Source organism: Nelumbo lutea, chromosome 4 (assembly GCF_056320005.1).
Source record: "Nelumbo lutea isolate HS-2025 chromosome 4, American lotus-T2T, whole genome shotgun sequence".
In the NCBI taxonomy this organism is placed as follows: domain Eukaryota; kingdom Viridiplantae; phylum Streptophyta; class Magnoliopsida; order Proteales; family Nelumbonaceae; genus Nelumbo; species Nelumbo lutea.
The window spans coordinates 23,537,820-23,551,182 of NC_142687.1; the positions used below are offsets into that span (position 1 = coordinate 23,537,820).

A 13,363-nucleotide genomic window follows, 5' to 3' on the forward strand; every position below is an offset into this window, starting at 1 on the left:
CAAAGGCCTTCTATAAATCGATTTGAAGTGGTCCACAAATTTTCTGGCGATGTCATCCTGGTTGGTAATCGCCTCCTCTCTTATCCCTAGCTTGGTCACAAAATTCTTTCTTCGTCTGCCATTTGCCAAATCATGGAAGAATCTAATGTTCCCATCGCCTTCCTTAATCCACTTGTGTCTAGATTTTTGTCTCCAACTGATTTCTTCCCTCAATAACACTTCTTCCAACTCCTTTTTTAATTGTCTCCTTAACACTCTGTCCTCCTCGGTCATCCCATTGTGAGATTCCTTTACATCCAAATTCTCTATTCGAGAGATTAGGCCCAATTTTTGCTCCTCAATTTTACCAAACTGATCTCTATTCCACTCTTTTATTTTGGCTCTCAACCTTTTTAGTTTCTTAAGAAACTTGATCCCCTTCCATCTTATCCCCCTCTCCTCCTCACCCCACCACTCCCTCACTTTTTTCACAAAATCTGGATGGGTAAGCCACATATTTTCGAATCTAAAAGGTTTGGGTCCTATAGGAAAAGACTCAGTTCCTATTTGGATAGGACAGTGATCGGAGGTGACCCTGGTAATGCCCTAGCAACCAAGTTTTCCAAACTATTCTCCCAGGCAAGGTTAAAAAGAAATCTATCCAACTTCGAGCACAAAGGGGTTTCCTGAAGGTTGGACCAAGTGTAACTAGCTTGCAACAGAGGTATTTCCTTCAGTTCACAATCTTCAATAAAACCATTAAATTTCCTCATGCTTGTTGAGATTACCTGTTAGGGATTACTGGTTTCATCAGAGAATCTAATGATGTTAAAATCCCCGCCCAGGCACCAAGGACCATCCCATAACCCCTTGATTGCATATAGTTCCTCCCACACCTCATTCCTCTCTCTATAGGAATTAGGGCCATAAACATTGGTTAGTGTTGGAAAACGTGGGGTTACTAGTTTAGATTTGAAAATAGAATTGTATATATTCCTAGGATTGTGGAAGGATTGATTTAGAAAGTTTTATCTTTCTATTTCTTTCTTTCTATTCTCTTCTTTCTATTTTTTCTTCTTTTTATTTTCTTTTCTTTCTATTTTTCTCTTTCTATTTATTGCAGCAGCTTTGTATAAATATGCCCATTGGCAATAGAATGAAAAATATCAGTATTCTACCATTCCAAAACATGGTATCAGAGCTCTAGGTTTGTCAACCTTGAGATTTTTTCGGCCTTCATTGACAGTTTTTTGTGTTTTTCTCTTCTGACCTTCAGTGTTGATCTGTAACCAGAAGTGTTCCTATATTCTCCTTTCCTACTGGCCTTATTTTTCCTCCATTAACAATGTCCGACATGACTGCAACAAGTGCTCCCGTCCAAACCGATGAAGGAGCAACAAATTCTCATCCTCACACTGGTGATTTGCAGAATATTCAGGCAACATATAGACCGAATGGCCAAAATTACTTGAAGTGGTCACAACTAGTGCGTACCTATTTGAAGGGAAAAGGAAAAATTAGTCACCTCCTTGGAACAGGACCAAGGTTGGGCAAGCCAAATTTTGATGCTTGGGACGAAGAGGATTCCATGATTATGTCATGGTTGTGGAGTTCAATGACACTCGAGATCAGTGATACTTGTATGTTTCTTCCCTCTGCAAAGGCTATTTGGGATGTCATCCGACAAACCTATTCCAAAGCCCATGACGCTGCTCGTGTCTATGAGGTCAAAGTGAAGACTGTGGCGGCCAAACAAGGGAGCAGGAGTGTTACAGAGTATGCAAATTTGCTGCAAAATTTATGGCACGAGCTTGATCATTATCGGGTTCTTGAGACAAAGTGCGCAGATGATGTTGTGATCTTGAAGAATTTTATTGAAAGAGATAGGGTGTATGATTTTTTGGTCGGACCGAATGCTGAATTTGATCAGGTCCGAATACAAATTCTTGGCAAAGAAGAAGTGCCTCCATTGAATGAAGTCATAGCCCTTGTCAGAGCTGAGGAAAGCCGCCATGGAATCATGCTTGAGCCTAAAGATCCCGAAGGCTCAGCCATGGTGGCAAGGGGAGGAAGTTACAGTGGTTCAAAGGGTGAGAAAAATCATAACTTGGCTCGTTACACAACCACCCGTGACTCTAATGATAACCTCTGGTGCACCTATTGCAAGAAGCCCAGACACACGAAAGATCGGTGCTGGAAACTTCATGGGAAACCTCCCACATCCAGTAAGGAATGGGGAAATCGAGGAGTTTCAAAAGGAGTTCAACAGGACCATAATGTCTCTACAACCCCGCAGCAAGAACACTCAAGTCAGGGACCATTTAATGAAGAAGAAATTTAAAGGCTAAGGTGCTTCTTGAAATCCTTGAAACCAGGAAGTGGTTCTACCTCTCTTGCTCTCTCAGGTGAGTCTTTATCTCTAGGATTACATGCCTCGGCTAGTGGTTTTCCATGGATTCTTGATTCTGGAGCTACTGACCACATGGCACCCTCTTCACTACATTTTCTCACCTATACACCCTGTCCTACTAATAGAAAAATTTTTGTTGCTGATGGTTCTTTCACCACAGTGGCAAGGATTGGGAATATTCAAATTACTCCATCCTTATTACTTAAAAATGTGTTTCATGTTCCTAAGCTATCCACTAGCCTTATCTCTATACATGAACTTGAAAGAAGGGTAGGATCCATCTAATGGACGCCATAATGGTTGCGGAATGGGTGGGCGAATTTCAAAAATTTTCCTACCTTCTCCCAACTGGGAATCATATTCCCTAAATTTAGAATACAATATTCAAGGATCCTACTTGAACCATACTCAAACCAGATCTGTACCAAAAGACAAATGGGAGGAATATACCTGATCCGGAGAAGCACTATCTCCCAAAGTTGGTGTTCACGCCCAAAGAATGCTCCGAGATCCGTTCCTGCTGAATATGACACAGCTGTGGATGGAACAGAACCAGCAGGGTGCGTCCTACACACTGGATCCTTCGCAAGTATCCTCTGGAAGCACTAAACACTGAATCTATTTCAGTCTTTCTTGCAAGACTGATGTCAAGAACAGATTTCTTGACTTTCCTTTCTGCAAATATCTAATCTTGCAAAGGAGATGGCGGCGGCAGGAGGAGAACTCTAAAGGCGAAAAGGCTGAACTGCCTTTTTTTTTTTCTGGAGTATGAGATCTGATCTCAAATCGCAGGAACCTTTCTTGCGATTTTTCTTGATTCGAAATCTGTTGTATTTCTCTCCTTCTTGGTTAGGGTTTCTCCTCCTTTCTTCTTGATTAAGAAACCTCCTAATTAGGAGTTATCCCAATCCAAATCAGTATTTGGATAGGGGATAATCTTAATCCTATCTGCAGATAAAGTTAGCTTACTCCTGATCTTATCAGGAGGTTACCAGATTCAAATCTAATTTGAATTTGGTCTCCAAGAGTGGATAAGGCTAAAGGCCCAATCCTTTTACTAACATTAATCTCAGATTCGCCCCAAGGATGGGTGATCATATCAGCCCACCTCGAAATGGGCTTCTAGCCCATTAAGTGTTCAGTGTCTAATTACTTTCCAATCTGCTGCCCAGTTGGGCTTCTTTGTATGGCATGGGACCCAAGCATTGATCTACACACCAGCCACATGGGTTCGGCCCAGCCTTTAATACAAGGCCCAGCCGAATTCACTGAAAAACTCAATGAACCCCTTGAGTCCATCATATGGACCCTATGGGCCCAACACTTACATTAAGTGGTCCCTGGGCCAAGCCATCTTATAAAAACCCAGGGACTGTGGGCAGGTGCAAGATTAGCCCATCAGGTATTATCCTCAATGGTCTTACACTTAACCTCTCAGCCATTAATGATCAAGCACTGCCCGACAAGAGAAGGCCTCTCCCTCGGCTGCAAGGAACAGTGCCGCACTCTCCTCTCACATGGATCCCGAGAATTAAAACCATTTGCAAACAATTTGAAACCGTACATATATATATAAATATATTAATTTTGCAAAACAAAATTCCAACGATTGAAATCAACTACCGGCAGTTTGGTTTCCATCAGAGAGAGTGCATTCCCGATCATTACCCTCTGTCCGACAAAGTGGCTGATTCTGTCACTATGATCACCCACTCAGATGAATTCTCAAATTGCCCCAACATACCCAGGTTTTGATCCCCGCTAAGGATCTCACTGATTGGCATATCAAAGGCAGCCTGATCCAACACCTAGTGAAGTGTCATAATCGAGTCTAGGGGTCAGGTGTAACTTTCCAGTTTTGCCCATCTATCTCCAAGGTCCAGGGCAAGACTGGAAATCTGGTCCGGTTCAAGGATTCAAGTAATCCCATACTGCATGTGCCTCGGGTCTTACCCTGGTGGCTGAGACAGGCCATCCCAACACTTGGTGGCACACCAGTATCAGCCTTGGCAGGATAAATCTCCCCAGACTTATCCAACGGCTGTGAACATTTAAAACTAACACGAGTCTCTATAAATGTCCAGTTTTAGGGTTTTACACAGAATTAAACCAAACAACATGAATCAAACATGAACTTTATTTATTTCCACTAAATAACAAAAGTACATCAAATCAGATTGAAGCTAAGGGCATACAAAAACTGTCTAACAAAACTCACCCAGAATGTGAACTGCAATGTTGTGTTCTTCCCTTCTTACTGTGTATTTCAGGACCAGGTTTCGGGGAAGAAGATTGGACTTGCTAAGGAAAGAGAAGGACTCTACTACCTTTAAGCAACCAGCAAATCATCTCACACTGATATGCATGTCACACACGAGTCATTCTTATCTACCTCCAATAAAGATTTAATTTGGCGTCATCATTTCCATTTTGGTCATCCTTCATTTCCTATTTTAAAAACAATGCCTCCTTCCTTGTTTAAAGGAATTTATGTTGAAACCTTTCATTTTGATGTTTGTGAACTTGCTAAGCACAAAAGGGTTCTTTCCCAATCAGCAATAAAAGATCTTCAACTCCTTTTTATTTGATTCATTCGGATATATGGGGTCCTTCTCAAATTCCCAACATTACTGGTTCCAGATGGTTTGTCATCTTTATTGATGATTGCACTAGGGTCACATGGATTTTTCTTCTTAAGTCTAAATCTGATGTGGGCACGATTCTTCCCAACTTTCATAACATGGTCCAAACTCGGTTTGGTGTGAGAATTAAAAGGTTTCAATCTGATAATGCTACAAATTATTTTAATCAGACTTTGTCCCCATTTTTTCAGAAAGAAGGCATTGTGCATGAATCCTCCTATGTTAACACTCCCCAACAGAATGGGGTAGCTGAGAGAAAAAATGGCCATCTTTTGCAAACCACCCGAGCCTTTCTCTTTCAAAATTAGGTGCCAAAACAATATTGGGGGGAAGTTGTCCTTACTACTGCCTACACAATAAATAGACTATCATTTAAAGTTCTTGACAACCGAAGCCCAATACAAGTCCTTTCTCAATTTTACCCTGATATTTGAGCCTCAAATAATCTCACACAAAGAATTTTTGGTTGCACTGCCTTTGTTCATGTCCATAATAAGGGAAAATTAGACCCACGAGCAATTAGGTGTGTCTTCTTGGGATATTCCCCAACTTGGAAAGGTTATAAATGTTATCATCCAACCATCAGAAAATTCTACACCTCCATCGATGTCACATTTGAGGAAGGAAAATCTTTTTTCACTCAACCTTATCTTCAGGGGGAGCCCTCATTAATGGAAGATACGGCCTCGGATCTACTCTGCCTAGATGTATTACCCTCCTCACAGACATTCAATCGTCAAGAATCACATCCCTCTGAGCCACATTCCTCTGAGCCCCACATTCCCGAGTCTCAACAAGAGTCAAACAACCCGACCATTGAACCAAATTCGGACATTGTTAACCCCACAAATGATGTGCATGATAATGTGAGATATATGCAGGTTTACTCTAGGAGGAAAAATCCAGATCCTCAACCTGTGCAAGTCCAAGATTCAACTCCTAATCCTAGAACTGAGGGATGCTTAGATCCCGAACCTACACCTTCACAGTCTGAGTATGAGTATGACCTACCTATTGCACTGAAAAAAGGAACCAGAGAATGTACCAAACGCCCATTTTACCCTTTAGCCAAATATGTATCATTCCAAAGATTCTCTAAATCCCATAAAAGTTTTCTAGCCAACCTTAACACCATTCCAATTCCTAATACTCTAGCCGAGGCACTTTCTAATAAGGAGTGGAGAAAAGCCATGAGAGTGGAAATAGAGGCATTAGAAAAAAATAACACATGGGAAGTTGTGGATCTACCAAGAAACAAGAAGACAGTAGGTTGTAAATGGGTGTTCACAATTAAGTACAAATCTGATGGGTCATTAAAAAGGTACAAAGCACGCCTGGTAGCCAAGGGATATACACAGACTTATGGGGTAGATATTAGGAGACTTTTGCCCCAGTAGCTAAAATGAATACAGTAAGGGTGTTACTGTCGTTGGTTGCTAACTATAATTGGGATTTGCAACAGTTTGATGTAAAAAATGCGTTTCTCCATGGTGATCTAGAAGAGGAGATATACATGGACATTCCACCGGGTTTTAGAGAAGGCATTAAAGGGGACAAAGTTTATCGGTTGAAGAAAGCACTATACGGTCTCAAACAATCTCCGAGAGCATGGTTTCGAAGGTTTACGAAGGTAATGCTGAGTACAGGTTACAAGCAAAGTCAAGGTGACCACACAATGTTTATCAAACACACAGCCTCAGGGGGAGTTACTGCACTATTAGTCTATGTGGATGACATAATCGTTACTGGGAATGATAAAAAGGAGAATGAAGCATTAAAAAACTACCTTGCCAGAGAATTTGAGATAAAAGACTTGGGGAGACTAAAGTATTTTCTCGGAATTGAAGTTGCGCATTCTAAACAAGGCATCTTTATCTCTCAATAAAAGTATGTTGTTGATCTTTTGAGAGAAACAGGAAATATGGCATGTAAACCAGCTTCCACGCCTATAGATCCCAATCATAAACTTGGAGAAGCCAACGAGAATGCAAGTGTAGACAAGGAGATGTTCCAAAGATTAGTTGGAAAACTCATTTATCTTGCACATACACGACCAGATATTGCATATGTTGTAAGTGTAATAAGTCAGTTTATGCATAATCCTAAAGAAGTTCATCTGCAGGCTGCTCATCGAATTCTGCACTAAAGTCAATCCAGGAAAAGGAATTTTATTCAGAAGAAATGGAGGGCTGACTCTTGAAGCATATACAGATGCCGATTATGCAGGATCTCCAGTAGATAGACGGTCCACTTCTGGTTACTGTACCTTCTTAGGAGGAAACTTAGTCACTTGGAGGAGTAAGAAGCAAAATGTAGTGGCTCAGTCAAGTGCAGAGGCAGAATTCAGGGCTATGGCACAAGGAATGTGTGAATTACTCTAGTTGAAGATAATTTTAGAAGACCTGAAGATTCCACGAGAAGAGCCTATGAAACTATATTGTGACAACAAGTCAGCCATCAATATTGCTCACAATCCTGTTCAACATGACAGGACGAAGCACATCGAAATTGATCGACACTTTATAAAAGAGAAACTGGATAGCAAGTTAATTTGCACTCCCTATGTGTCTACAAAAGGACAACTGGCCGATGTACTTACTAAAGGGCTCAATAGTACAGACTTTCGAAGAATTATAGCCAAGCTGGGAATGGAGGATCTCTATTCACCAGCTTGAGGGGGAGTGTTGGAAAATGTGGGGTTACTAGTTCAGATCTGAAAATAGAATTGTATATATTCCTAGGATTGTGGAAGGATTGATTTAGAAAGTTTTTTCTTTCTATTTTTGTACTTTCTATTTTCTCTTCTTTCTACTTTTTCTTCTTTCTATTTTCTTTTCTTTCTATTTTTCTTTCTTTCTATTTATTACAGCAGCTTACTGTATAAATATGCCCATTGGCAATAGAATGAAAAATATCAGTATTCTACCATTCCAAAACAGTTACGACCCATACACACCCATCTTCTACATTCTTGCACTTAATAGAAACTGAGAATCTGCCTATCAATTCTTCCACTACTTCCACCACATCCTCCCTCCACAGTGTTACAATCCCCCCCCCCCCCAGGCTCCCCAAGAAGGATATGAGCTCCAACCTAAACCTCTAGACCTCCAAAAACTCCTAACCCATCTCCCATCTAATTCCATCAGTTTGGATTCTTGTAACAACACAATATCAGGTTTTTCCCTTCGGAGTAGGTTTTTGATCGCCCTTCTCTTCCTTGCACTCCCTAACCCTCTTATATTCCAGCTAATAATTTTCATTGATACAAAATAGCAAAGGAACCCAATAGGAGGCCATATTCTCCTCATTTTAGGCCCTACAAAATAGCTAATAATTTAGTACGCTTTTCAAAAAGTGGTTTTGGATTTTTTAAATATCCACTATTACAACAAGAAAATGTAGCATCACAAAGAGGTGAATGTTAGTAAAACACTAAGTTTATTTTTCCTAGGAGGAGAGGAATTTGCTAGAGAAGCTTTTAAGGAAGTGGAAGAATGGACCGGGTGAGTATTGGAAGAGAAGGTAGAAGTTCCAAATCCTGGTTGTGGGCATTTAATTGAAGAGGTGGAGAAAGATGTGGTTTTGACAGCGGAGCAAGTATTTGAGAAGAATGTGATTTTAGAGCTAGAAAGGATTAGCGGTAATTATGGGGAGAGGAGAAGATTTAAGAAAAAACCTTCAGCAGTTCAAAGATTAAAACACCAGAATAATGGCAGGAATGTGACAGTGTCGAAGGTATTTGATAGATTGAGGGGAGGCCTATTTGGAATCGGAATTAAGAAAAGGGTAAAGAAGACAATATGGGCCTTGAAGAGGAAAAAAGAATGTAATCCTTCAGCGGAGGAAGGTCTGAAATGATCAAGTCCTAAAATTAGTCTCGGGAAATGGTCTCTGTCGAGTGTAGAGTTTGTATTAATACTAGTATGATCTCTGGATGATGGGAGAAAAGGATGTGGTAGGGGACTCGTTTTGCATATCTTTTGCTTTGGGGATTGGTGTTTCTGAGGGTTTTCTGGGCTCTGGTTTATGGGTTAGGGTCAATGATTGCTATTAGAGTTGGTGAGGTGTTCTATGGGTTTGGGTGATGTCTTATCACCCCTTGTAATCATTTATCTCTTTTTCTCTAATAATTTTTTTCTTTATTTATCTTCAAAAATGATGTAGCATCACAATAGGAATTAAACTGTGCAAGGTTGATTTAATATCAGGGTATTCTTTCAGGAGTAGCTCCCACAGGTAATAAAATGAGGGAAGTGGACTAAGATGGTTTATTACTACAGAGACTACCGTCTACAGCACCAGTGAGAATAAGTGATTTCTTACGAGTTGAAAAGTCTAGAAGATGTAGGGACATCTCTCCCCATGTTTGCATAATGTGCCTACAAGATGGGGAATCCATTGAGCACTCTCTCTAATTGCCATGTAGTCCGCAGTCTATGACAGCATTTCCAGGATTTGTTTAGTGCTGGCTCATAAGAATTTTACAGGTGTTAGTCATGATGATGTGGACAGGAACCTATTGGAAATCTTGCACTCAGCTCCTCCTGCTCCTCATATCAGCTTCATCCTCTCCCCCAGAACCCCCAATACCTATATTCTGTCGTTTGATGGAAATTTAAGGACAGATTTTTAAAACCCTCCAGCAGCTGGTATTGGAAGTCATTTTGAATCCTAACAGCAGCCTGCAATGGGCTTTCAGTGGCCTTGTTAATGCTGCTGATGCTTCTGAAGCCAAGGTGAAAGCTCTTCTCAAGGGTCTTCAGCTAGCTAAGGTTCTCCAAAATCCAAATAGACTCCATTCTGGTTGAAGATGCTTCCAGGACTGTCATTAGTTGGGTTACCTCAAAGGCGAAGGAGCATTGGAAGTTAGTCTATTGACATTTCAGCATCTATGGACAGTAGATCCCAAGAGTTCTCAATCAGATCACTGTTTCTTCAGCTAATTCCAGGTTGGGAAGGGAGTTTTTGTACAGTGCAAACCTGCAAATAGCCTACCCCATCTCCCCCCCCCCCTTGTTTAATGAAAGTGTTCCTTTATCTCAAAAAGGGCATGCATTTTAGTAAGAAATGATTTTAAGGGCCCATGAATTAGCATTGGATGTGGCACTGAATGATCAGAGAGGTAGTACATGATTCATGTAGTGGACCCCACATAATTGGAACAAGTTTTAGTTGAGTTGAGTCCAGTTGTAATTTTTTCAGGATGTGGTTCTGTATTTCCTAAAGATCTGACTATGGTACCATTAAGACATGATACAAAGTACTGACTTCCGCTCTATATACAAAGTATTCCACTTTCACTTGGGCACCATCATGTGAGATCATCCACTAACTTGCATGTCCTATACAGATTCAGGAACTACACAAATCCTCTCTTTGTACTGAACTCCTTATTAGTTTTTCATCTAATATGGCATGAAGTAGTGGCTTCGGAGGTGGCCCTTGGAGAGGGAAAGGTTGTGGCATGAAGTAATGAAGAGTATCCATGGCTGTTCTGAATCGGGTTGGGACGCGGGGGTATCCCGAAGGGCTTTGCTCACAACACCTTGGAAGGCTATTTATGGCATTCTCCCAAAGTTCCTCAGATTTGTAAGGTATGATGCTTGTTCTGGAAACTCCATTCTTTTTTGGTAAGATATTTGGGTGAGCACTCAACCCCTAAAAGACCGCTTTCCTTCTCTCTATTCCATCTCCCTCTTTAAAAAGAAACCAATTTCATGGTTTCTCCCCCCCCCCCAGTTTGCCCTTTGGATTTAAACTGGAATTTTAGGTTTCGAAGAGGGTTAAGAACTTCTTTGTGTTTCAAAGCTCTTGTTGCTTCTAGACTCAGTGTGCCTGGATCCCCCTAACCCGGATAAAAGGGTTTGGTCTCTAACCCCAGTTGGCTCATTCACTTGTGCTTCTTTCTTTAAAGCCCTCTGCTCCAACCACTCCTCTCAGGTTTTCCCTGTTAAAGAGGTCTGGTCAAGGCCAGTTCCTCCTAAAATAGTAGTGTTCTATTGGGAAGCCTACTTGGGTAAGACCAATACGGTGGAAAACTTGCAAAAGAAGAAAGCTTACTTGTTTGTCCTCAAATTGGTGCTTCTTGTGTAAAGTGAAGGGTGAGGACTGTAACCATTTACTGATATCGTGCTCTTTTGCTACCAATATTTGGAACTGGGTTGTTTCACTATTTAGGTGCAGGTGGAACTTGCCCTCCGAAGTAAAACTGCTGTTTATTACGGATGCCTTTGGGAGATTGACAAAAAGAGGGAAGCTAATGTAGAAATTTATCAGGGCCACTACCTTGTGGACTTTATGGGAGGAGAGAAGTGCTAGAATATTTCAAGAAAAGGAAAGAAGTCTTGCTGAAATCAAGGAATTCATAATGACAAGGACAGTCTCGTGGCTGAAATCTTCACACTTGTTGGCAGATCACTCCTTTGATGACTTAAGGAGAAACTGGGCAGCAGTGGCTTCTACAGTCTCCACAAAGTACAAATCACAAGCTGAATGGGAATCCCCACCAGATGGAGTGGTAAAACTGAATTTTGATGGTAGCTGCCAAGGTAACCCAGGGGCCAGGGCCATCTGGAATAGGAGGGATTCTGAGAGACAAAGATAGCAACATGTCTTTATTTTCAGTCCAGTGGGTGTTGGTGATTCTGTAAGGGCAGAGATACTAGCAGCAGTACAAGGTATACAGATGGCCAGTCAACTTGGAGTGAATAATCTGATAGTAGAAAGGGATTCCAAGGTAGTAGTGGGCTGGTTGACAAGTCCAAAGACAGCTTGTTGGGGCTACAGGGATCTGTTAAAGAAAGTTAAATGGCAGACAAGGAATATGTCAGTCAGGTTTCAGTGGGTCAGCAGATCAGAAAATGCAATAGCCGATTCTTTGGCCAAGCAAGGGGTGTCAAGGGGAGATCTGTTTTGGGCCACTTTGTAACTGTGCTTCAGGCTTGTGTTTGTTTAGTGTTTATGACTCAGTCCTAGGGGGAGGTAACACTCCGTGCCTCTTCCTAGGTTGAATGTACTGATATTTTTTGAATTAATAAAACTACTCTCGTTTATCAAAAAAAATATTAGTTTTTCATCTAGGTCAAAGTTTATAAAAGGGAAAACCTCACTGAAACCCACATCAGAAATTTTAACTCCACCATACACCTACAACAATTCAAAACTTACAACACCCCCACCTAAACACCAATACCCCCCCCCCTTGCATCGGCAACAATTCCCCCGTCACTGTTCCCCAACTGTATGGTGAAGTTAAAATTTGTTAGGTGGGAGTTAGTGAAGTTTCCCCCTTTATAAAATGCATAATGTAGCATCATTTGAATTATATTATGGATAAAAAAAGGTAATGCCTTTTGTTTTCACCTGTCACAACTCCAATTGAACCAGTTAATGTTAGATTCTCTGCAACAATAGTTCCCGTTGCCATTGCCATGTAATATCCTCCACTTGCCGCTACATCAGACATAGATGCAATGACAGGTTTAGATGCAGCTAGAAGTCTGATTTCCCTCCACATTCTTCATCACATAAACATCAAGGAGTTAAACAGTTAACAGTAGGAGTTGAAAACAGAAATCTCATAACAAAACCTTCTTAAGAAACAAAAATTTAAACTTGATATGCAAAAGAAATTGATCAAAGTACATCATTCATATTTCAACTATCAAGTTGTTAAGACAACATATAAACTAATTCATGCTAGAAAAAAAAAATCCAGATAAAGTAAATCTTGAAGCTGACGTCCCCCTCTATCTTTTTTGGAACATATCCCCCTTCATATTATTTGTAGTAAGATTGTTTTTTAATTGGTAACATGATAAGAAATTTTACTAATGATGAAAACATATATACAGAAAGCAAAGCGTTAAACAACTCATTATCCCCTTTGCCAATCAACAAACCATAGCATTACTTGACCCTTGTTGAAGGCATTTTTTTAATCCGAATAATATTTAATAATTAAATAACCCAAATAAGTGAGTTGGCTAGTCTACTAGCCAAATCATCAAAACTATAAAAAAAGTATCCCATACGGGAGTTCCCTCTCTTTAAGTGGGAGGGACAGGTGTCCATCTCCTAGGAGGAGGAGCCAGGAGGTAGTTACATAACCTACCCCACACCCTATTTAAGCTCCTTAAGGGGAAGCTAGAGACTTACACCCCCTCTTCAGAGAAAATTGTCTCAAGAGATTCTTAAGAAAAACCAAGATAAAGAGGGAGGAAAAGAGAAGTGCTCAAGGGAAGACAGGGAAGGAAAAGAAGTCTCACTAATACAAGTAGGAAAAGGAAAGTCCTCTCCGTGAATACTTCCTATATATGTCTTCTGCTAT

At 40.7% G+C, this 13,363-nt stretch overlaps 1 protein-coding gene across 1 annotated transcript in view; it reads right to left on the reverse strand.

The window, feature by feature from the left end:
* SPPA (signal peptide peptidase) overlaps positions 1 to 13,363 on the reverse strand; it is a 45,729-nt gene that overhangs the window by 6,486 nt on the left and 25,880 nt on the right. Inside the window, 1 exon segment of the mRNA XM_088984207.1 lies at positions 12,397 to 12,551. Coding sequence (XP_088840333.1) covers positions 12,397 to 12,551 — 155 coding nt within the window.